The sequence below is a fragment of the Nomia melanderi genome, chromosome 9, assembly GCF_051020985.1.
Source record: "Nomia melanderi isolate GNS246 chromosome 9, iyNomMela1, whole genome shotgun sequence".
NCBI lineage: Eukaryota > Metazoa > Arthropoda > Insecta > Hymenoptera > Halictidae > Nomia > Nomia melanderi.
Window position 1 is genome coordinate 7,752,283 of NC_135007.1, and position 23,079 is coordinate 7,775,361.

Sequence of the window (23,079 nt, forward strand, 5' to 3'; positions counted from 1 at the left end):
CAAATATAAATATTTTGTAAAATTTTTTAACTCATTACAATTTTATTGTAGCTTTAAAAGTTGTTGAATTAATAGAACTGTCTAAATATTAATAATTATTTTAACATATTTTTCAATTATGTTCAGTAATCGCTTTCACTTTTAATAAACATTGAGGTACAAATTAATTATTCGCATATAAATGTTCTTGTATTTATGTTATAATTCTATAAACAAGTTATCGGAAAAAATAATACAAATCAATTCTTTATTCAAGTATTTTTCTTAACAAACTGTACATAGTATATTTTAATAACTCATTATTTATTGAGTTTACAGTTTAAATTCATCAGTTTTTATGCATATATCATGATTTCTATTAATAAGCTGCGCGTAAAAATGGCGAGTGAGCACCAGCGTTACTATGGACTATGTTGTATGTCGCACGCTTGGCCGTGTGGTAATTCATGTTTACATGCGCACGAACTGCGCGAGTCATCTGCGGACTGTCGTCGTCGTATTAAGATACCAGGAATTAGAAGAGGTTCATTCACTTATCTACCATACTTGAGTATGTGCCCAAATACTGTCATACGGGTGGTTCCGTACACGTTGCTCCTTTCAGTTTAATCATTTCTTACCTTAAATTAACGTATATAACACACATTAAATTTACTCGCAATCATACAAAATTTATTCCATGATTCGTTAAAACAATTCGTTAAAACTAAAAATTAACGTTTGTCTTATCTGTTTAATCTGAGCATTAATTTCATTAATTTCTGTCATAACATTAAATTTTAAGAAACTATTTTCATAATCCCTATTACTGAAATATGTAATTACGCTTATCAATTTCTTCTTGCCATCAATAATAAAATATTCCAGAATTTACAAGTAGTATTCCTAAAATGTAATTTTATTCCTAAAAATAATATCTTTTAAACCCATCCCCTATTATCAACACTATACAGGCATTTCCTGAAGCACCGAATATTCAGTAACTACACATTAGCTCTCCAAGTAACAAATATTGAATATTAAAATGACCAATGATAAATAATGCAAGCAACAAAAGTAACCTGACTTGCAACTTGCTTATCAAGTCTCTTATCTGTATCTTCGCTATCGCGGTTCCCATTCTAATCTATTTTCGTTGGTGCATTCACATGTGGTACCTCGGTCAATTTCTATACTAGTGACATACATTCACGCACATCCACGAGACCCAGCATCACAGCATAGCATACCCGCAACAACGTAGTCCCAGTGCCGGAATTCGCGCCAGCATGACTCGGTTAGCCCGCGTTTTCGGAGATATCGAACGGGTTCCTCCTGGTCCCTCCTCTTTGACCCCTTGGCCCCTCGCCACCATCTCTTCGCACCGGTTTGGTCCCGGAGAACTCTACTTTTGTGATAGTACCCTGCCGCCCGTGTTGTCCAGCGCGTTGCCGAAATTTTGAGATGATTGATGGCTATTGATGCGCGGGCCAACTCCCTCAACCGTTCTAGGACTCAGCACTGCGAAAACTGCTAGGTACTTTCTTCGATAATTATACGGTTCTCGTGTTGGCGTGTACGTGTGAGCCAGGGGCGAATCTAGAGTCTTCGTGCCTCGAGTAAACTTTGGAAATTCTTTTCTCGTTCTTATTTTAATGATTCAATTTTTATATGACTTGCTTATTACCTTTCTGGTCGATTGATAACGTAGTATTTGATAATTTTATAGTTTCATCATTTATGAGGTGTCCAGTGACTTTTGTATGAAGCAAGAAACTTCTATTATAGAACCACAAATTTACGGTACTGCTTATGCTGATTACAGTTAAAGAACAGTGATTGTTCGCCATTATTTAAGCTAACCATGTATTCAGCAAATGAGTCACTTGGAAATTACGCATATCTCATAACATAGTTATGGATATATGTACATATACATATTCATTTGCATATATCCTCGATTTAATATACTTATTAAAGTTGCTTAACATTTTCCTCGGAGTGTATATTTATATCTTTATTTATCAATTTCGTTTCAAATAAAAATGGTATGGTTTTATAACGCACTTTTAGATACTGAAGACGGGTGTTTGTAAACTCTACCTGACAGCAGCATTTAGAAAGAGTGTCTATTCATCTTCCAGTATAAACTTCTTCAAATCTGCTCTCCCCTATTTCCCTCGAAAGAAATTCATCGCTTAAAAAACCCACAAGTTACGCCACAATTATATGTTGTACAGTCCCTTTTTTAATATATTCAACCCTTTGGGCATTACCTTGCATCACGATCATGTGCTCCCTTTTTCCTTCAAAATGTACCATTAGGGTAGCAAAGTGGATTCTGTACTTCTGGTACCAAGAGGTGGTATCCGATTTACACAGCGTTGCATGCGGTGCAACATTTTCACCGAAGTGCAGCGGGCGGGGAAAGGGCTAGGGAAAGGGAATGGGGGTGGCAGACGAGGAGAGGGGTAGAATCCAGCGTCTATGAAAAGGTCAAAGGTTCCAGGTGTGTTTGCGTTTCGTGTACTGGTGTTACAGGTGCAGCCTCTTCCGCAGCTCTGCTCGCCGTTGCATCAGCAACATGTGTGTTCTTTATTAACAACAATTAACATTTACCTATTGTTCAAAGACCAATACATCGCGTCCGCTATCATATATTTTAATTGCGCGACAGCAAAGGGAAGCCGGGGAACTACCTGCCAAATAGTCACCGGGGATGCCTTGAAATCGTTGTCATAAATGTTTTATACATTATTTGTTGCTTATTTGCAACATATTAATAATTGTAAAATAACGGAAACGATCTTGTAACACGATGTAAAGGCAACGTTACACGTTGCCGCGTATTATTTTATGTAACAATAGTGAAATTTATAAAATTCAGAGTGCGTGTTTACATTATTTTTTTCATCGGATACGTTAATATGAAATTAGTTGACAGACATAATATTAGTTAAATTTTACGTAATATATTGTTATGTGAATATTATTACAATATTTATATAATATTACGTAATAATGAATTAATTTTATACAGCTATCTCGATAATAATTATTTTATTATTATCTATTTTCAATATATTGAATGAGTATTGTATTCATAAATTAATAGTATTAATTAATTATTTTTCAGGGCAATTTGTTTTTATATAATGTTATACAGATATTTTAATGTGACACTTTCTATAGGACGCGTTATACAAATTCTTGTCATTTAATTAATTACTTAAAAATAAAGTTAACGAAATGCATTTCGTACCGTAATAATCTCATGTTATTATATTTGTTATTTAGCGGCATAAAATTTAGATAAATGTTTTTAAGTATGTTAAACATTTAAACTCTTTGTACAGGTTTTGCGAACTCAATTTGACGCAAATAACCGGTTGATAAGGTACCGCGATAGTAGGAGAGTATCCGTAAAAATTGGTATTTCGTCTCCTATCTGTCGGTGCATGTAATGACAGAATCAGTGCGCCATTTTATAATGTTTAGTATGACAATTAATGAAGTACAGCATATATTGACTATATATATCCAACATTTATTTGCATTTAATAAGAATATAATGGACAACAATTTACTCAGACCACATAAATTGTATAATAAGTTAACAGAGAAACTTCATTTATATGTAATTCAATTTTGACACAAACAATACAACTAACAAATGTATAAACTTTTATCAACAATAACATAGAATTATTATTTTGCAAAAATATCAAAGAATATTTAATGTAATCTTTAAATATCTAACAAAATTCATTATCTAAAACAATAACATAAATTTACACTCTCTTAAAATTGATTTAAAGTAATTTAATTTATTTACACAAAAGATTGAAAGACGCTAAACAAAATCATGTTAATTTTTACAATAGAATCATTTTATTATTCGTGATGATTATTTTTGTGTGTTCTGAGAAGGGTGCGTTGCATTTTGCAAAGTTTTATATAACATTGTCGAAATACATTACAGGTCACGTTTCAGCCATTGCCATCGTCCATTTCGCACGTCAGCGATTCACAGTGGGTTAACCAACATGCTATTCCTGTTTTCCCAATACAAAGATTTACCAGTCTCCGGTTATGTTTGATGCACCATTATGGTCTCGATTACGGTAGGTTAGTTGCATCGGTAACGTCATATGTCGTCATGTGTCGTCAATATACGTCACAGAACATATCGTTGTGTTCTTTCTATACGTGTACACGAAGGATTACATGAGTGTGCTCACCCCACTACGCCTACTCGAAGATCAGTGGCCGGCCGATAGGAGAACTCGTTCGACATCGACTCCATGGTATTCCAACTGTACAGTACTTACAAAAGTCTGGACATTATTTTTTTTTTAAATACATATTTATTATTATATGTATATGTATATGTATTTAAAAAAAAGTATACGTATATTTGCAAATTTACAAAGTGCATTCCCCAATGTAAAAAAGAAATGATAAATTTTGATTATTTTTGAAAATGGTAAAAATTACTTGTACGTAATCATAGCAACTTTAGAATTAAAGTTAAATATATCATTAAGAAATATTAATTTTCAAAATGTTAGCTATTATTATTAATTATATAACATAAATGTATAGATAATATTTACGATTAATGGCATTTAAATTCTTATTAATAGGAATAGTCATTTCCCTGCCTGGTTAACGAAAATATTTGGGAAGTACGAAAAGGAATTTTAAAATAATTGAATTGATAAGAAAAGTCTGGTAATAGATTTTACATGCATATATTTACAAGATAGTTATAAATATCGTAGCATTGGATTAACAATCGCAATGAAAAATTGGTCATCTTTCTCGGATGGCAGTCATAACGTTTCCAAAACTATATTAAATATGTATAATTTATAGTATCCATAAATTATGGTATCAGTTTTACAGTCCTGTGAAAGGATTGCACGAAAGACATTTCACTTTAATTCTTATAAAATAAGGAAAGTTTATTCAACAGTAATAGTGTTTGCAAAGTAGCGGTAAGTTAAAGCAACTAAAGTAATTGTAGATACTATTTTACACGGGTCATTAAAAACTTTTAAAGTTATATTAAGTAATATAAAATTAATAAATAAATTTACGATTTGCAGAAGTCGACCGAATAAATGAATAGCAGTAAGATATAACTATAATCATTTCTTACTTTGAACAACGTCCGTTACATCAAAATTAATTAAATAAAGTATATAAAATATGTATTTTGCATTAAATATTTGTATACAGATTATAACGAATGATTCAAGTAAACAATTCAATGAAATCTATGAATATATTATAAGCTATTAATATTAAATATTAATATTGAAATTGATTTCTACACAACCATACATGTAATCAACAAACATATTTCCATGATATGTACCATTATCAGCTACTTCTACCTATGTATAAGTTCGTTAAGAAATAAACTTTAAAACATTCTGGCATCGTAGTGATGATTCACCACGGATTCAATGCTCGCAATATTTATATAAACCGTAATATATTTTTACTCGTTTTGGTGAATATTAAATAAAGATGTCGATGAATTTATTACTTAAACTTTTCGTAACATTTTGTTCATGTATAATATATGCAACCGTGCATCGCTCTCCATCACATTCTTCTAAACACGATCTAATTTTTTTTCCGATAAATATGTAAACATATTGTATACTACACATAGATTTCTATGGTGACATCTACCATTCGTTGTCAACAATTTTCTACCCTCAATTTAACCTTGCATTTTGTGCGTAATGTATACCAGGGTGTTATGTCTCAAGAACTGTCAAATTCTAACCCTTAACAATCGAAAGACTCCTCTATGCTGAAATTAAATAAATTTTATTTCCATTTCTATTTATCATAATTCTGAGATATATCTTCTATTTTATCGTATTAAAAATCCTACCAGCCAGTATTCTATTGTTTTATCAAATTTAGAAAATGTTTTCAATCCCACTCGCCATACTCACTATGGTTTGAGATATATTTTTTCTTCTGTCATATTAAAAACCTATCGACCAATATTCTATTGTTTTACGAAATTTAGAAAATCTCGTTTTCAATTCCACTTGCTATACAGTTTATCTTGTATAGTTTAAGATATATCTTCAATGTAATTACATTAAAAGTTTTATCACGTAATATTTTCCGGTTTCATAGTTGAGGTAAATAAATATTATCGACAGCTAAGGATTAAGACGGCGGAGTAGTGCTATCAGCCCGTAGCTGCGATGGCGCGGCCTCGCTGTACGCTATATCAAAGACGCTTTTCTTCTCCAAAAGCTGTTGATGCCTTAATCTGGCTCCACCTTGCAACGGTATCGCGATCGCGGAGTCAAACTCTTCGCTGTGTTGCACCGGTACTTGAACTTCGAAATGTTCCGGGGACAATTGTGGTGACGGGTGAGGAGCAGGTGGTGGATGAAGGTAAAATGGCGTCGGCAATTTCTCGTATTTATACTCAGAGTGCTGCACCAGGTGGTGTTTGGCGTCGGTCGCTGCAGGCGGCGCCGCTGCAAATATCTGAACAGGTGGATCCTGGTTCCTCCCTCCCTCTGCTTTCCTCAGCTTTCTTCCTTGCCGAACGATTGCCTTCAATTGCTCCGATTCGACGTTCACTAGCGGTTTAACCTTCCGTTTAGCTCGCGAGGTCGCTGCCGGATGCTCCGATTTTTCTAATTTTTTCTTCTCCTCCTTATCAGCCTTCTGACTTCGCATGCTCCTTCTCAGCCACCTAGGTAGCTGACTCTCGTCATCTGACGCCTTCAGTTCGGCTCTTCTTCTCTCCATCTCCTCGCGATTCTTTTTGTACCAAGCCATATACTTCGGTTGCGTCTTGCTTGTGTCAATTTCGCTGCCCTTCGACAGCGTCGGATGCTTGTCTGTCTTCTTGTCGATCCTTGGTTTTGCTTGTTGCTCCTCGTCCGTCTTCCTAGGCTTCGACCGATCGTACTTCTGTTTCGCCTGATCGCTTTCGAACTTCCTACGAGGCTTGTAACGAGCTTGGACAGCTTGCTCGTGCAGATGAAGAGCTTTCTCTTCGGATGATTCTTCGGAAGAACTCTTTTTCTTTCTTTGTGGCGGAAGTCTTCTTTTCTCTGACACCTTGCCTTTTTTTTCGGTAGGCTTTGAAGCGTTTGACTTGGTACCTTTGGGCAGTGCTAACGGCTCAACGTATGTTTCATCTAATTCTTTCATGGAAGATTCTTCCTTGATGTCTTTCATATTCCTCAAGGTGGTTGATGATTCTTCATCGAATTCTGAAGTGGACATCGTGCGTTCTTCTTTCCTAGCATACTCGTTTCCCATGTCCATTGTTTCTTCGAGTCTGATCGATGTCTGCGCTTTCAAATCCGTTCCAGTGTCTTCATCCTTCGCAGCTTCACTCGGAGATTTTAGATCATCTCCTTTCACCAACTCTATCGTCAGCAACATGTCATCGTCCTCGAAATTTTGCGCTTCAGCGCTCCCCGACATTTGAATATTTTCTCTTTCCGGCGACTGTCGGCTGCGATGTCTCGGCGTCTGGTAGGGTCTAGTGGTCAACGTGGTCTTCCTGGAAATATCACTCGATGAGTCACTGTCATCTAAATCGTCCGCCGTTTGCATTATTTCGGTAAAAAGTGGCAGGCTTACGTCTGTGCATTCCTCGCCGGCAATAACATCCGTTCTCCCTTCTCCAGTCGTATCTTTTTCATCCAAAGTTCTCGTTTCATCCGCTGAACGTTGTTCGCCGACTCCGTCCTCAGAAACCGTCGGCGCTTCTCGCTTCCCGTTTTCGTCGCCCGGAAACGGCTCCATGCTCTCTTCCGCCAAAGCAGAACTTGATTCCTCGGAACGCCCTGCTCTCGGTGATTCAATTTGTTCGTACTCGGATTGCGACTGCTTTTCTGGTTCGGATATTTTCGTAGAATCTATTGGAGTTTCCGGTGTAATGAAATCTAACGCTAACTTCCCTTCCGTTGTCCCCTCGGACGTCGCCGTGGAAGTTTGAAACAGTTCAATGCCGTGAGAGCCGCCGCTTGGAAATCCGTCCCGCTCATCTTTCTTTGCGTTAGTTTCTGCTAGTTTCCTGTCTCCTCTCACGTTGTGCGGCTCCTCGAGTTCCGCAGTTTCTTCGAGTGTCTCCGAGACCAGTCCTATTTGCTGCTCCGATACATTCCCTCGATCTTCGGTTTCTTCTGTTTCAATTGTCGATGCTATCTTATCGATAGATGATTCTTCTAATCTTTCATCAGTGCTTTTACTTTCCTCGTGTTTTTCTGTAGTTTTTATTTCGATTGATTCTGTTGGTATACTTTTTGTTTCCTTATCCTCTGGTGCAGGAGGTTTATCTGTTTCGATTTTTTCTTCGATGGCTTTCGTGATTCGTTCGTCCTCCGCTTGTTTTAGCAGTTTGAGTACTTCGGAATGAAAGGGTTTGTCGATACTTGGGACTTCCCTATGATCAACAATTTGAACATCAGTAGTAAGATTTTTCTTTTCCATTGTATCTTTGTCAAAGTGAACCGGAGATTCAGTTATTTTAGATTCTTTTCCAATACTGTCAGTGGGTGATTCTACTTTGCTCGCTAAATTATTGTCGAATAAATGAACCACTGCAGGCACTTGTAAAAAAACACTTTCCGATTCGCTTAACTTATCTTCCAGTTTCTCTGGTGGTACTTCTTTTTTAACACTGTCTTCAGAAGTGATTTCAGGAGATGGAAGCTCTTCTATGAGAACTTCATCCTTTTTTACACCGTGTTCTTCAATTACAAGGGGTTCCAAAAAATCTTCTTTCTGTCTTTCTTCTTCTTTGCTTTCTTCCCTGACACAGGATATCCTTAAAGTGGTATCTTCTGTTTTCGGACGATCAATTTTATCTTCACTGGTGAATTCATCTTCTTTAATTGCTGAAATATCTCCCACATTACCGTCTTTTTGACTAATTTCGTCGTTAACTTGCACTTTTTCGATAATTGCTTGGTCTTTCATTGGAGAAGCTTCTGCTTTACTTTTAAAAATGTCTTTGTCTTCTCCAATTTGTTCATATTCTTCACTTTCTTTCGTATCTTCTGCCTTCTTTGCTTTCAGATATTGCTCTTTATCCTCATCGGAAATAATTTTTTCTTGTTCACTAATTTTGAGGTCGTCAATCTCTATCTTTTCTGAAGCAGCTTCTTCCTTTTTATCAGAAGCTGCTTCCTTGTCTAAAAAAGCACTTCCTTCCTCTTTACTTTGACTTATTGGGCTAGAAATAATTTCTTCTTCTTTGTGTGGAACAATGCTTTCCTCTTTAATAACTTCATCCTTGACTTTTGTTTCTGCAGTAGATTCGGCTTTTTCCTCAACGGTTTGTTCTATTGTTGTAGATTTACCTTCTGTATCACTTATTTTGGTATCGTACGATTCGATACCTTCAGAAGATTCCTTTCTTTGTTCAAGTACATCTTCTGTGTTTGGAGCAGTAGCTTCTATACCAATTAAATGAATGCCACTGGTTACTTCGGCAATTGATCCTTTTACTTCGTCCACTATAGTCTCTTTCTCTGGGAAATCGCTTTTAATTTGGTCATCTGTTTTATCATCTTGTCTTTCAGTTTCAGTAGGTTTTGCTTCGTCTAAAAGAGTCTTCTTAGTATGATGGTCATCGATTTCATTTTTTGGGCCATTTTCTTTCTCTTCTTCTTTATGAAAAATTTCTTCTTTGTCTAAACTGACATCTTCCCTCTTATGATTTTTTATTGGATCTTCTGCTAGATCTATCTTTTCAATTTTCTTACTATTATCATTAATTTCAATTTTTGGATATTTGATTTCCTCTTTTATATGTTCAGGAAATCCTAACAATTCAGATTCTTTCATAATATCTTCTGCTTTATGTATAAAATCCTTTTTTAAACTTTTTTTTTCATCATCTGAAGATTTATCTTTTGGAAATGCCGCAGTTGTTTCTTTAATATCTTTTGTTAAGTCAATTTTACTAGAACCCGGTATTTCTGACGATTTATCTATTTTTAATTCCTCTATTTCAGGCTTGTCTTCAGTACTTTGTTTTGTTTCTAAAATTAGTCTGTCATCACTATCTAATACTTGCATTTCTTTTTTTTCCGGAGAAATTCTTTTTTGTTCTTTCTTCGCTTCGTCTTTGTGTGTTTCTATTACTTCATCTTTCTTTTTTTCGTCCTTTTGCCTTTCTATTATTTCATCTTTCTTTTGTTCATCTTTGTGTTTTTCTACTACTTCATCTTCCTTTCGCTCATCTTTGTGTTTCTCTATTACCTCATCTTTCTTTTGCTCATCTTTGTGTTTCTCTATTATTTCATCTTTGTGTTTCTCTATTACATCATCTTTCTTTTGTTCATCTTTGTGTTTCTCTATCGCTTCATCTTTCTTTTGTTCATCTTTGTGTTTCTCTATCGCTTCATCTTTCTTTTGTTCATCTTTGTGTTTCTCTATTACTTCATCTTTCTTTTGTTCATCTTTATGTTTCTCTATTACTTCATCTTTCTTTTGTTCATCTTTGTGTTTCTCTATTACATCGTCTTTCTTTTGTTCATCTTTGTGTTTCTCTATTACATCGTCTTTCTTTTGTTCATCTTTGTGTTTCTCTATTACATCGTCTTTCTTTTGTTCATCTTTGTGTTTCTCTATTACTTCATCTTTCTTTTGTTCATCTTTGTGTTTCTCTATTACTTCATCTTTCTTTTGTACGTCTTTGCATTCTTCTATTCCTCCATCTTTTCTTCTTTCCTGTTTAAATTTTTCTGTTACTTCATCCTTTTCTTGTTTCTCCTTGTACTTTTCTATCATTTCATCTTTCTTTTGTTCCTCCTTATGTTTTTCTACCATTTCATCTTTTTTTTGTTCCTGTTTATGCTTTCCCATCACTTCATCTTTTATCTTAACTTCCTTCGGCTCCTTTTTCTCTTTTTCTTCAACATGTTTATGATCTAATTCTTCTAATAATTTCTCTTTACTCGCATTCACTAGCAATACATCCATAACAACCGGTATGATACTTTTTTCACTCTCACCTATTTTACTTTCTCGTTCATCATCTTGCACTCCATTTTTCTTACTCACTTTCACAGTGCTCGCAATATCAGCTAATTTTTCATGTTCTTCCTCGTATTCTCTTGGCTTCTCTGTCACTACTGATTCCGCATGAAATGGCATCATACCTTTCTCAAATTTTAAATCTCCTGCAACAGTACTTTCTTTCAATTTCGCCTTTTTCCCTTGAATATCGGGACCAACAGACGTTTTTATTAATTCGTACACAGCATCTTGAAGAGCCTCAGAATCTTTCATCACCTTTGTAGTTACTTCCTCTTCCGCTGTTATCCATTTCTCAGCCAAAGGTTTCGCTGCTACTGATCCATTTTTCACTAACTTCTTCTCAGGGCTGACACGTTTCTCATGAACAATCCCCTTTCGCCCTATATCCTTCACAGTTTTCTCTTTTTTGTCCTCTTTTTCACTCGTTTGCAGTTTCACGCTTTCTACTTTCTGTTCAACGAAATCATCGCTAAACCTCTGAAGCACTTTTTCCACAATCGATCTTTTCTCATTAGTCTTTACCTTCGAATCCGTTCCTGAAGAGTCTGTAGTACTTTTTTTGTCAATACTCGACAGATTAACTTTCTCCTTTCTACTGTCCATTTGATCAGAGGCTGTACTATAACTCGATTCTTCAACAACGCGATCTTTACGATGCAGAATATTAAGTTTCGGTGCTCTAGTAACAGTCTTCCCAGTTTTCTCTTTCGATTCAGTTTTTATAGTCTCTTTCACACTAACTTCTTTCCGTTTTTCAATATCCTCTTCATGAGCCTCAGCCATTTGCTTCTTCACCTCTTGCCTACCAACATTCGGTTGACGTTTCACTTTCGCATGACCAGCGAGAGTTTGTTTCTGTTTCACCGACTCCTGACGTGTTTTCCCTTGCTTCTTGTTCTTCTCAAACAGATCGTCGTACTCCGAACTCCCCGTGCTCATAACGTTCGACTGCTGATACCTCAGTTTCTGTTTAGTCTTGGCAATAGCAGTCTCCTTCTTTTGCTTCGCCTTTTGCTCCGTCTTCGACACGTTGGACGCCATTTCTCCTTTCTGAGAGCTCGAAGCTTCAGCTTTCTTAGATCCTTTCTGCCCTTGATCTCTCTTTGTTTCCGATTTTTCTTGACTAGTACTGTCACTGCCGGTCTCCTGAAACTTCTTTTCGCCTAACTTACTAAACTTTTTAGTCAGCATCGTGAATTCCTTCTCAAGAATCCTAAAACTCGGCTTCGTTGAATCCTTCTTCTGAGAATGCGACTTTGATTCCTTTTTGGGACTCTTCGCAGCTATTCTTTCACTTTTGTCGTGTTTCAATTTCATATCCGGCGACGAAGTTGATTCCGTGCCGTTCAGCTTCTGATCGTCACTTAGATCTTCGCAGCTTTTCTCCCCGAAAGCTCTCTCGCGCTTCTTCTTCCGCGGCTCTATGGAAGACGAGGAATCGTTTTCCGTTTCGTTTAACACTTTGTAGCTGACGCTCGACTGCTCCGTCGATTTCCGATACGCCTGCAGCGATTTGTCCTCTTCGCCCTTGTACGAGCTACCGTTCCCGTTTAGGGAATCGGAGATTTCTCTCAGCACGTCGGGCTCCAACGAAATTTTTCTGTCCTCCTTCACTTCCTTTACTTTTCTTTGTAGAATGCTCAATCGCTTGTCGAAGCAGGGACTACTTTTCTCGTCGATCGGTGACTTCATCCACAGCGTTTGGGCTCTTTTCCAGTCTCCATCGCCGTACTTTTTCCTTGACTTTAATTTTTTCCTGTGTCTAGAGTCTTCGTCGGACTCGTCGTTATCGCTTCTGCTTCTAACGTGGCGGTCCGTTTGAGTGGCAGTTGTTCTGTCGGTCTGCGTGGCGATTGCTACTTGTCCAGGGAGACTTTGAGTCTCTAAGTAACTCGCTGAGTCTATTATTCCGCCATCTAAGTGACGGTTGTCCCCTTTTAAGAGCAATCGAGCTAGCAGTGCCTTTTGTCTAGCTAGCTCTAAGTCGCTGAAGGAATATTGGGATTTACTTTGTTGCATCTGTTCCTTAGTTAGCATTGATGGCATCTCAGGACCTAACACTTCGCTGCTTAAACCTTCTTTGTCTTTTCTCAAGGACTCGCCTATTTGAGAGCCTTTGTCTGTCTTTTGGGATTCGTAGTCTCCGTGATCAATGACTAGTCTTTGCACGTTGGGACCTATTTCTTCGATGTGTTGCCTGTGACCCATTTCGAGGCGGTCTGGTATTAAAATTATTTCTGGTGGCTGTGGCGGTTGATATATGTCCTTGGGTCGCTGATGAGATTCCATCATGCGAGCTGCTTCGATGTCCTGCATCGTCATCTCTGGTCTAGATTTCTGGTCCTCTATGAATCTTTGTAAGATTATGTCTTTTCCATCGACGATTAACGTCGTGGGAACGTGGTGATGACGGTGGACGTGGCTCGCTGATGTGTCTTCGACTTGGCCTCTGGTAACTAGCCTCAGGACCTCAGCGTTCCCTTCACGGTAGAAGTGTTGCTCCCTGATTGCTTCTCCGTTCATGGCGGTTTCTGTGTATCTGGGACCAGATCTAAATAAAGTGAAATCATCAAACAGACGTTTTATATTAACATCACTTGCATAATGTTAAAAAATATACTAAAATATAGGAATGTTTTTAACTATATTTAGACTGTTGTTTCGAATTTTATTCTAAGCAATGATAGTTTTTTTGTAATGTTTGTGAACATTTCTTGAAAAGAATTAATTTGATTGAAAAATAATAAAAATTATCTGTTAAATATTACTTTTGTCTGAAAAAAATGAAATGAAATTTGGTGTGATTTGCTCACCTTTGTCTGTATCCTTGACGTTGCGTGTCTGATTCTCTCTCCATTTCGTGTCTCTGCAGAGAATCTATCTCAGGCATGTCGTAACCCCTTTGCTTCTGTCCCTCCATTTCTTCAATGTACATTCTGTCCTGCTCGTCCATTCGAATTTTTCTCAAATGATCGTAGGAACTAGCGTCTCTTAATCTGTGAGCCTCATGGTTCATTTGAATATCATTCGGTGGGCCAGAAATATAAGCGACATCACCAGGAAGGGAACAATTTTTTACATTCCGCTTATTGAACTGCCAGTTTCTTCTGGTTGGGTCCGCGCTCCATGCTTGCTTCCTTCCATTCCATGATACTAAAGTTGAATAATTTAGAAATGTTGTAAATTTAGTTTAATGCATGAAAAATAAATTAAAATGAATTATATGAACATTTGAAATGATTTTGATACAGTTTACCTTCCGCCATTGCAGGTGGTTGACGATGAAGATGCCTTTTCGGTCTTCCATCCGGTCTGACGATTAACGTTTCTGAAGAATGCACTCGCCTTTTTCTAGGTGCCATGTAAAATGGACAACCAGGACAAATGCAGCAAATAATCAATATGGCGATGGCCAAAAGCATAAGCAAGCCCAAAATGATTAAGAGCCAGAACAATAATTTGTTTTCCGCTTTATACACCGTCTGGAAACAATTTATTTTATATTAGACGTTACAGGGAATTATTAATTTTTCGCATTCCTAAAATAATTTGTAATTTGGATTTGAAGTTGAATTTGTATTATAATCCGTCATTTATGTTTTACAGTGGTGATTAATTATAATCTCATAAAAATTTAATTATATTTGCTTATATGTATGTCTAAACGTACCACCTCTTCGTTATGTACGTTCGTAACAGTATTATTAATAATGGTTGTTTCTTGAACATTATTAACATTAGGACTTTCATTAATGGGTGTAATCGTGTCATGAATTGTTGTAACATTGTCTGTGCCATTGATAATCCTCACGCCATATGCAGCTACTGTTTCTATAATTTTTTCCACATCTACTAACGGCGTGCCTGGTTCCGTTTGCTCGACACGTGCTATAACAATGGTTCTGCAATAGAATATTTTTAATTAATTGGAAATAAAAATTCACGACATTGCTTTATTCATAAAATTGATAGCTGCTGTAATTAAATAACTCTCTAAAAAATGTAAGATCAATTAACTGACTATTGTACTTAGTACGGTAGACAACGAGATCGTATAAAGTTTGTCATGCGATTAGTGAAGAGTTAATTACAGTAATTTCATGCGAAACTGTGCATTGCTAACTTTTTGCCTCCTCCAGGTAGAGACGTGCTACCGGTGAGGTTCGGTTGAATGTAGGGACGAGTTTCCAACACGGTAACACGACCACCGGTGATGGTCGCCAAAGTTTCAGCGGTCTTTGTCGAATTTGGCTGTTCACCGGGCACCACGAACATCATTATTCGAGCTTCCATTGCTGTACCGCTGATGATTCGAATTTCGGTTACACTTGAAAGGTGTGGAATACCTGTAAAATATTACCACCAATTTTCTACAAATTATTGGCAACATTAATGAATTGAAAACAGGATTTCAATTATAGTGCAGATTTTTCTAAAATTGATATGAAGTAGAAATTTATAAAATATAAATGTTTTAAGTAGATTTGAAATGAAAGTAGAATAAATGTTTGAAGTTATTCTAGAATTGATTGAACACTGTTTTCAACACAAATAATTTTTAACTAATCACTTTTTCAATTCACCTAAGTCATATGCTCTAGCAGTGAGAGTGTATAGTGCATTGTCTTGATCACGTTTGCGTCGTCCACTTATTAATTTCATTACAACCGCTTTATCCATTAATGTGGAAATAGTTTTATTTCGAGCGTTCATCGTCGATTCATTTTCAATCATATCATTATATCCTTTTAATATATCCTCAGGAGGTCTTCCTTGATTATTAACAAACCCCTCTCCAGTTTTCTTGCCGAAAGTATCATAAGTGTTTTGTTTCTTTCGTCTAATTTTCGTTATCGGCGGTCGAAGAATTAATTCACCGCTGGTTTCGTTTAAATAGAATTTATTCTCGTAATTCCCGTGAATTATTTCATATCTAACTATATTATTTGGTGGTTCTGCGTCGTTGTCGATTGCCTACGAAATGAGATTTCCGATGAACTTAATATAGAGATATGAAAATGTAAACAGAGAAATATATCTTATTTGTTGGTAAACTAGAATTCTATTCAGTAATTAAAACTCCTTCATTACAGAAAGTAAAGCTATTATTTTCATGAATATATACTCAAAGTTCTAATTAACTCCAAACTGAAGTGTAATATAAGAATTATAACTGCTTTTGTTTCAAATATAAATATGTTTGTTTCGGAATACGAAAAGTATACCTTTAAGAAAGCTGGTGAAGTGAAGTTCGTTAAATCTGAATTTAACATAAATTCATAGACGTCCTTTTCAAATATAGGCGGATTATCGTTGACATCGAGTAGATTAACTATTAAAGGAGTAACTCCGATGTTCCCGGTACCGTTATAGTCCCGAGCTTCAACGGATAATTCAAGCTTTGCCGCGATTTCACGATCCAAGGAAGATCCCATGGCGACAGTAACCAATCCTGTATCAGGATTTATGTTGAAAGCTTTACTCCCTTCACCCGTTACACCGGTGTAACGGATGTCGCCGTAAATCCCGGTGTCTATGTCTGTCGCGTGTACCTGCAGCAAGTTTCAGTAATAATTTAAACTTTTAATAATCGAAGACATGCAAAATTCTTTTATATAAATCCTCGTTTCCTCTACCTGTATCACGCGTGATCCTACAGTGACATTTTCAGACAGCGTTACTTCGTATATTTTTTGGTCGAACACCGGCGGATTGTCATTAACATCTTTCAAAAATATTGTAACTGGTACTGATGTGGATAAATTTGTCGCGGGGCCAACTTCTTGAGCAACAATCTACGTTTAATAATATTAAAGGTATTAGCGTGCAGTGACGTCCAAAATTCATTGTAAAGTCAATATCATATAAGAATGATTAAAATTGATTTTTTATTAAGAGACTAGTACTGTACCAACTATTCGATAAAGTACCTTAAAACTTAAAGTTTTATACAATTCGTAATCGATAAGGGTATTATCTCGAACGATAACGATGAAGTCGGCAGTTCTTTCTGCAACCGTGGGATTTATCTCGAAGGTGCCATTATTATTTTCCAATTTCAACGCGAATACCCCAGCTTTTCCAATGTCTTCGTCTTTGACCCTGGTCGTGTATTGTTCACCGAAATTGATCACAGTACCGGGCTCCAGATTTTCATCGATCGTTGCAACATAACTGCAATAAAATGGTAAATATTACGCGAAGTTTCATAAGATATTAAACATATGTACTTTAAATGCAAGAAATAGATTATTTTATATAGAAATACAATATTTACATATTTAAACATGTTCGCAGACAGTAAAAATTTTAATGAGTTGCAGAAACACAAGCAATTTATTTTTTAAATTAATTGTTACATCTAAATTTTGATTACAAATAGAAGAGGCTATATAGAATTAAATACATGGCAATGTAGCTTATAAATTTGAATGATACAGCATTCATGTAATTTTGCATTACATTAAAAATGAATGCTATACCATTCACGTCCGCGAACGTGTTAGCACTAAACCTACCGAACAGTTAAATTGACTTTTTGAAATTCCTCTAAAGCAACTTCAAGAGTGCATCTAACGAGATTTTAATTGATTTATAATTCAATTCGCGTATTGCCAATTCCATTTATTTAATAACTTCTTAAAAAAATATCTGTTATCTTTTTAGTAATCGAAAAAGGAAGAAATCAGCAATGAGTCATTTAGTCCCATCTGGTAGGTTTTGGTATTAAATAAAAGGGGACATTTCTTGTGCCATGTTACATGAACTTTGTATTAAAGAAACACTGATAATGATCTAAAAAGCAAGTTTTGATTATATCGAATCGTGTCTCAGGTACCAACTTATCACTTTCGAAATATGGCGGAGTGTTTCCTGGCTCTCCGAGAAGAAACCCAACATCGACAACCGTCGCTTGAGCCGGTGGTTCGTCTCTGCTTCTTCTCAGTTCCTCAGCAACTACAGTGAGCACTACTGGTGCACCGACGTGTGTAATTTGTGTCAGCTCCTCCAGAGGTCTGGCAAGAATGATCTCACCTAACAATCGAATTAGAAACTTCAATTATTAAACAAACATAAACAATAATACTTATCTTAACTGATATTGTACGACCAGACTAATTTTAAAAGAATCGACTTCTATAAACAATTTCAAGAACAGTTTTCGTATTCCGCGCAAAGTTCCTTCTATAATGAATAAAACGTTTCGGTCAGTGATCTCACTACTACGTGCGAGGTGTGCACGATCAAAGCTAGACATTTTGCATAATACAACACGGAAAGCAACTCGTTGAAAGCAACTACCGCTATTCACCCTTTATATTGTAGAATTTCTTTGGATGTTAACGACATTTTATAAGATACAATTTTCTAATGAAATGCATAGAAACAGTAATATACATATATATATTTTGCATTATATAATATACTATAATGCATTACATTCTTCTTTCAATAATTATTACTTGATCATCATTCTTACTGTTACTACTTATTATCTATGCATATGTAACCGTATCATATTTATGTTATTACCATCATCTTCAGCTCAAACGAAACGAATAAAAAATCCCGTAAAACAATTCGTCTAACGTTTCAATTATGTTCGCGAAGTTACTCGTCCACCCACTACATAACTATACTCACAATCAATTACACACGATCCGATCGTATCTCTAATCTTGCCCATCGGGAACACATATGTCCCCTACACCGACGTGTGCACATTAATTTCATAATAAAGTTACATTTCGCAGTCGCAATTAAAAAGTTGAGGACCCCCGTTATCGCGCCAGTTCATTCCGGTCCCGCACGAAATTATAAACCCCGTGTCCCGTTAATGCCACGAGACGATAATATGGCTTCGGGTTAGACGGTTTATCTCCCTTATTGCTTTCTGGCCCTCTTCGTTCCTTTTTACCATTTCTATACGGTGGCCAAGCTCACCTACGCGCGTACACATACACGGCCGCTGAGAGGTCGCATGCTTCACGTCACGAAATGATAAGCATCGCAGCTGGAAAAGCAGATACTGACCCCTAAGGACGATCGATACTGCGCCGTAGACTGTCAAGACCTTACCACTGACCACTTCTCCACCGGCTTTCTGGCCACTTTCTTGCCTGACTCATTTTCGGTTCCGTGAAAAGAAATCGGTACTGCTAGGAGATCTCAGACGGTAGATAAACCGCCACACGCCGGTTGTAATCATGCGAAAATAAGCGTAGGAAAAGTTTCCCTTGCGTTTACGAGCCCCCTGCGTACGCCGCCTCCTTCCAAGGGTGCGATACCTTCGCTCGTGAAAACGCGGGGCGCCATTTCGCGTGGACTTCGCCGTGTAGAATTGTTTAACCCTACTGAATTCCTGGGCATCTATTTTTATCTATTCTTGTTCTCAGTTTCATAACGTTATTTCTATCATTCAGTATTTTGAACTGTGTTTTAAATATTCTTTAACCTTTTTAATTATTCCTTAACTATACTTTTCCGTTCTATTTTTAGATGTCCTTTTTTACTTCTAAGTGGAAAACCGTGCAATTTAAATGGATAGATTCAGGTGATATTTCTATGAAGAGAATATTGAATAAAACTTGGTTTCCCATAGAAGTTGAAAATATTTAGTGAATCATTATTAAATGCATGAAATGTAATACTTTTAATATTTTTAATATTGATGGAATTAACTGAAAGGACTGTATTAATTTGTCGGATAATAGACAGTTAGTGAAACATCACGAATAATATCTTCTCAGTATTATTAGTAAAGGAGGTATTGATAAAAATCTGAAATTTAATTCTTTAATAATTTAGTGTATCGTTATTTTATATATTTTGAGGTGTAGAGGAATGGATTCACTAATTATTTCCCCTGGTGTTTGTCTTCGTAGATAGAATCTGTTCCAGTTATTTTCGGTTCCAATTGTAAATGTGATTATGTTCTCAGTATTGACTTAGAACGTGAGTGGAGGGCGTGAATCATTCGTTGACGTCTCGACATTAGGGAAAGAGATCAAAGAAGCGATAAATTAATTTAAAAGGCTTGTGATTGACTAGATAATTCTTGGGGAACCGGGTCACTCGATGGTGTGCGTGTATATACGCGTGCTACCTCCTGTTAATACGTTCACAGGTAGCACCGCTATGAAATGTAATTACACCTTCCACAAATCGTTGTGATTTCTAGCTCTCGTCAGTATAATAAAATCGTTACGAATTTTTGTTACCACTGGACAAGAATACACATACTCGCTGCCATTAAATAAATGAGAAATAAATGTTGAATTTTCTGTTGTCTTTAATTACATTCAAAATTGGCAACAAATATATATATATATATAATTTTAACATTAATTATACTAAACGAAATTTTTATTTCATCGAAATAAACTTTTACTTTATTTCGAACAAATATTAATTTGTTTAACTGTATATTTAACTATATACTTTTATCAAATTTGAATTATGGCATTGTACATAGAAACATATTGTTCATAATTTCTTTAAAAAAATTCAATAGACGAAGAAGATATTGAATAAAAATGATCGAACACCGCTACAATTTCCGAGAAGTATAGTTTCAGTGGGAAGAAGCGAAACGCGATGTCATGCACCGACAATTGCTCCCGTTCATCCGACGCTTCTAAAAACTATAATGTATTTTCTTACCGCTTGTTTCCGAAATGTTAAAAAATGGTGTAAAAGGATTGCCCTCTGACACGAGACCGTACACGACTTCACGTGGAACTCCTTTATCCCCGTCTTCTGCGTGTACTCGTAGCACTATATCGCCCTAGAATCAACATACGATTATGTTGAACCTTAATAAATCTCACATTAGCTGTTGCAAACCTATCGAAAATTAAAATTATTGTAACAGTAGTATCACTCGATTTAAAATTTATATACAATAATAAATATTTTAAAAATCTCGATATAAATTGTATATTTGAATCAGTAAAAAAAATTAAATATTATGATCTTAAAGATGGACTAAATTCTTAAAAAAAATCTTTCCAAATAACTGAGGTGTATTCACATTAATTTTTCAATTTATTTAACATTTTCAATAAATATCACAGATTCTTAATAACGAAAAAAGTGAAGAGGGAACGTATACTTACGGGCTGTACAGAATTGTTAATCCTTGTGAGAGGTGGCGCTAACGTGAAAATTGGAGGAACATCTTGAACGTCTGTGACTATCACGACTACGTTCAAACCAGCAATGTTTCTAGTGTCCTTTCCAGGTTCTGTGTACGGATCCTAGAAAATAGAATTTTTTTATGTACAGTAAATTATTGTATATGATATTAGTTATACAAAATAATCGGATTGTCTTATACCGTGGCATACATGGTGAGTGTGTACACGGACTGCGTTTCAAAATCTAATTCCCCAATTAATGTAATCACTCCTCGTGTTTGTGTGGGGGTTTGTCGCTGCCTTATGGTAAACAGTTCTTTTGGTTGCTGTAACAATAATCACTCTCTTGTTACATATTAGAGATATGAACAAAAATTACTGGTTATGTGTGAGACATACCCAAAGTTCAATATAAACAGGTTTTCCGCTCCACGAATTGGCTCTCACAAGAAGATAATCTAATTCTTTGCCAGGTTTAGTGTCCTAAGTAAATAGATACTTTTAATAGCTATTCTAATATAATAAAATAATTAATTGTAATAATTTAAATTCCACTCTAATAAATTGTTTGCATCTTAATAATTTCACATTTATGTGAAATTAATTTACAATATCAATCTACAGTTTTAATTTATACTATCAACAACAATTTAATGAAATTCAGTTAAGTAATTATAGGGAACTGAAATAATGTACAAATCACAGCTTCACAGGGTCTTCATTAATATGTAATTCTACCTGAATAATTGATTCGTTTTTTCGCCTACGAACGTGTGAAAATTACTGTTAAGTGAACAGATTGCGTTAAACGATGTTGTTGTACCAATAAATAATTACCTCAGGCACCATTATGAGGGAGGGTATGTGCGGGAATATTTTATCACGCGGTGTGGTGGCGTTTGTAACAGAAATAGTGGCTTGCATCGAGTTAGAGTCACCCTTCGTGTCCCTAACCCTCACAGCGAAATCGTGAAGGCGTCCAGGAACTAGTCGTTTCGTTAGAATCACATTAGCCTGGCACACTTTGTTGTACAACGTGCAGGGCAGATTGTCGATCCTTACAACAGGTGTGATTGTAGCTGGACAAGTAAAAAGTATTCATTAAACGTGTCCATAATTAATCAATTCTCATTGAAATTTAACCAATTTTTCATTAAAAAACTGTTTCAACAATATAAACAGATTTACATCGAATTTAACTGTAACATCATACATATAATCGATACTTGTAGTCCTAAAAATTATTAGGCGAATTATCTTTAGTAGTGACTTTTCATGTCAAGTTATATGAGAAATTAATGTTGATTTTGAATACTGTTTCTTTTTAAATATCTTCGTTAAAGTAAGAACTATTCGTTGATGTCAATTTTAAAGACGTAAGTGTCGAAGAATATTTTTGTTCGATATTCGATAGGAAAAGTAATTTATTTTTTTATATTTTGTACTCGATACGATTGATAAATTTGTCGAAAAATTTAAATAGGGATTACCGGTTATCTCGAAAACTAGTGGAAAATCGGCATCTTGGTCAGTCGCGCGCAGCCGGAAAATGACTGAGTCTATTTCTGCATCCGCCGGGATCAAGACTAATCCCATGTCCGTGGAAGTATCAAAACGCGGACGAGCCCCCTTTGTCCATGCAAACACGAACCCGAAATAAATCCAGACTTTGCACCATGCTCCTGAAAAGGGCATTCTGCAAAAGAAATATTTTTCTCTGTCGCACTTTTCTCTGTTGTGCAATCATTTCTGAAGTCACATATCTCAATTATTTAATTTTTCATAAACATTTGAAGCTAATTTCTTGAGGTAGAAACATGTTCTTGCACGTCCGATACTTGTCATTTCTATAATACTTAAAATTTCGGGAAATCCGTAAGCTATATTTTAGATAATATATTTCTATTCG

At 35.9% G+C, this 23,079-nt stretch overlaps 1 protein-coding gene across 1 annotated transcript; it reads right to left on the reverse strand.

Annotated features, from left to right (window-relative positions):
• Nucleotides 1-5,208: 5,208 nt before the first annotated feature.
• Nucleotides 5,209-22,865, reverse strand: LOC116427790 (uncharacterized). Its single transcript, XM_076370677.1, has 16 exons — nucleotides 22,646-22,865; nucleotides 22,008-22,237; nucleotides 21,570-21,653; nucleotides 21,371-21,496; nucleotides 21,150-21,290; nucleotides 20,695-20,818; nucleotides 17,874-18,066; nucleotides 16,962-17,205; nucleotides 16,668-16,826; nucleotides 16,257-16,583; nucleotides 15,615-16,005; nucleotides 15,155-15,377; nucleotides 14,702-14,933; nucleotides 14,288-14,513; nucleotides 13,845-14,184; nucleotides 5,209-13,582 (listed from the first exon to the last, which is right to left on the reverse strand). Exons 1-16 carry the CDS (start codon nucleotides 22,863-22,865, stop codon nucleotides 6,181-6,183), a joined length of 10,662 nt encoding a protein of 3,553 aa, XP_076226792.1. The 3' UTR covers nucleotides 5,209-6,180.
• Between the last annotated feature and the right edge of the window lie 214 nt (nucleotides 22,866-23,079).

Excerpts from the sequence above, each read along its gene's own strand:
- LOC116427790 (XM_076370677.1), bottom strand. The coding sequence starts at position 22,865 with ATGCCCTTTTCAGGAGCATGGTGCAAAGTCTGGATTTATTTCGGGTTC. Across the intron at positions 21,291-21,370 it reads CACTCACCATGTATGCCACG|GATCCGTACACAGAACCTGG; the intron begins GTATAAGACAAT and ends TCTATTTTCTAG. Across the intron at positions 16,006-16,256 it reads CTTCACCAGCTTTCTTAAAG|GCAATCGACAACGACGCAGA; the intron begins GTATACTTTTCG and ends CTCATTTCGTAG.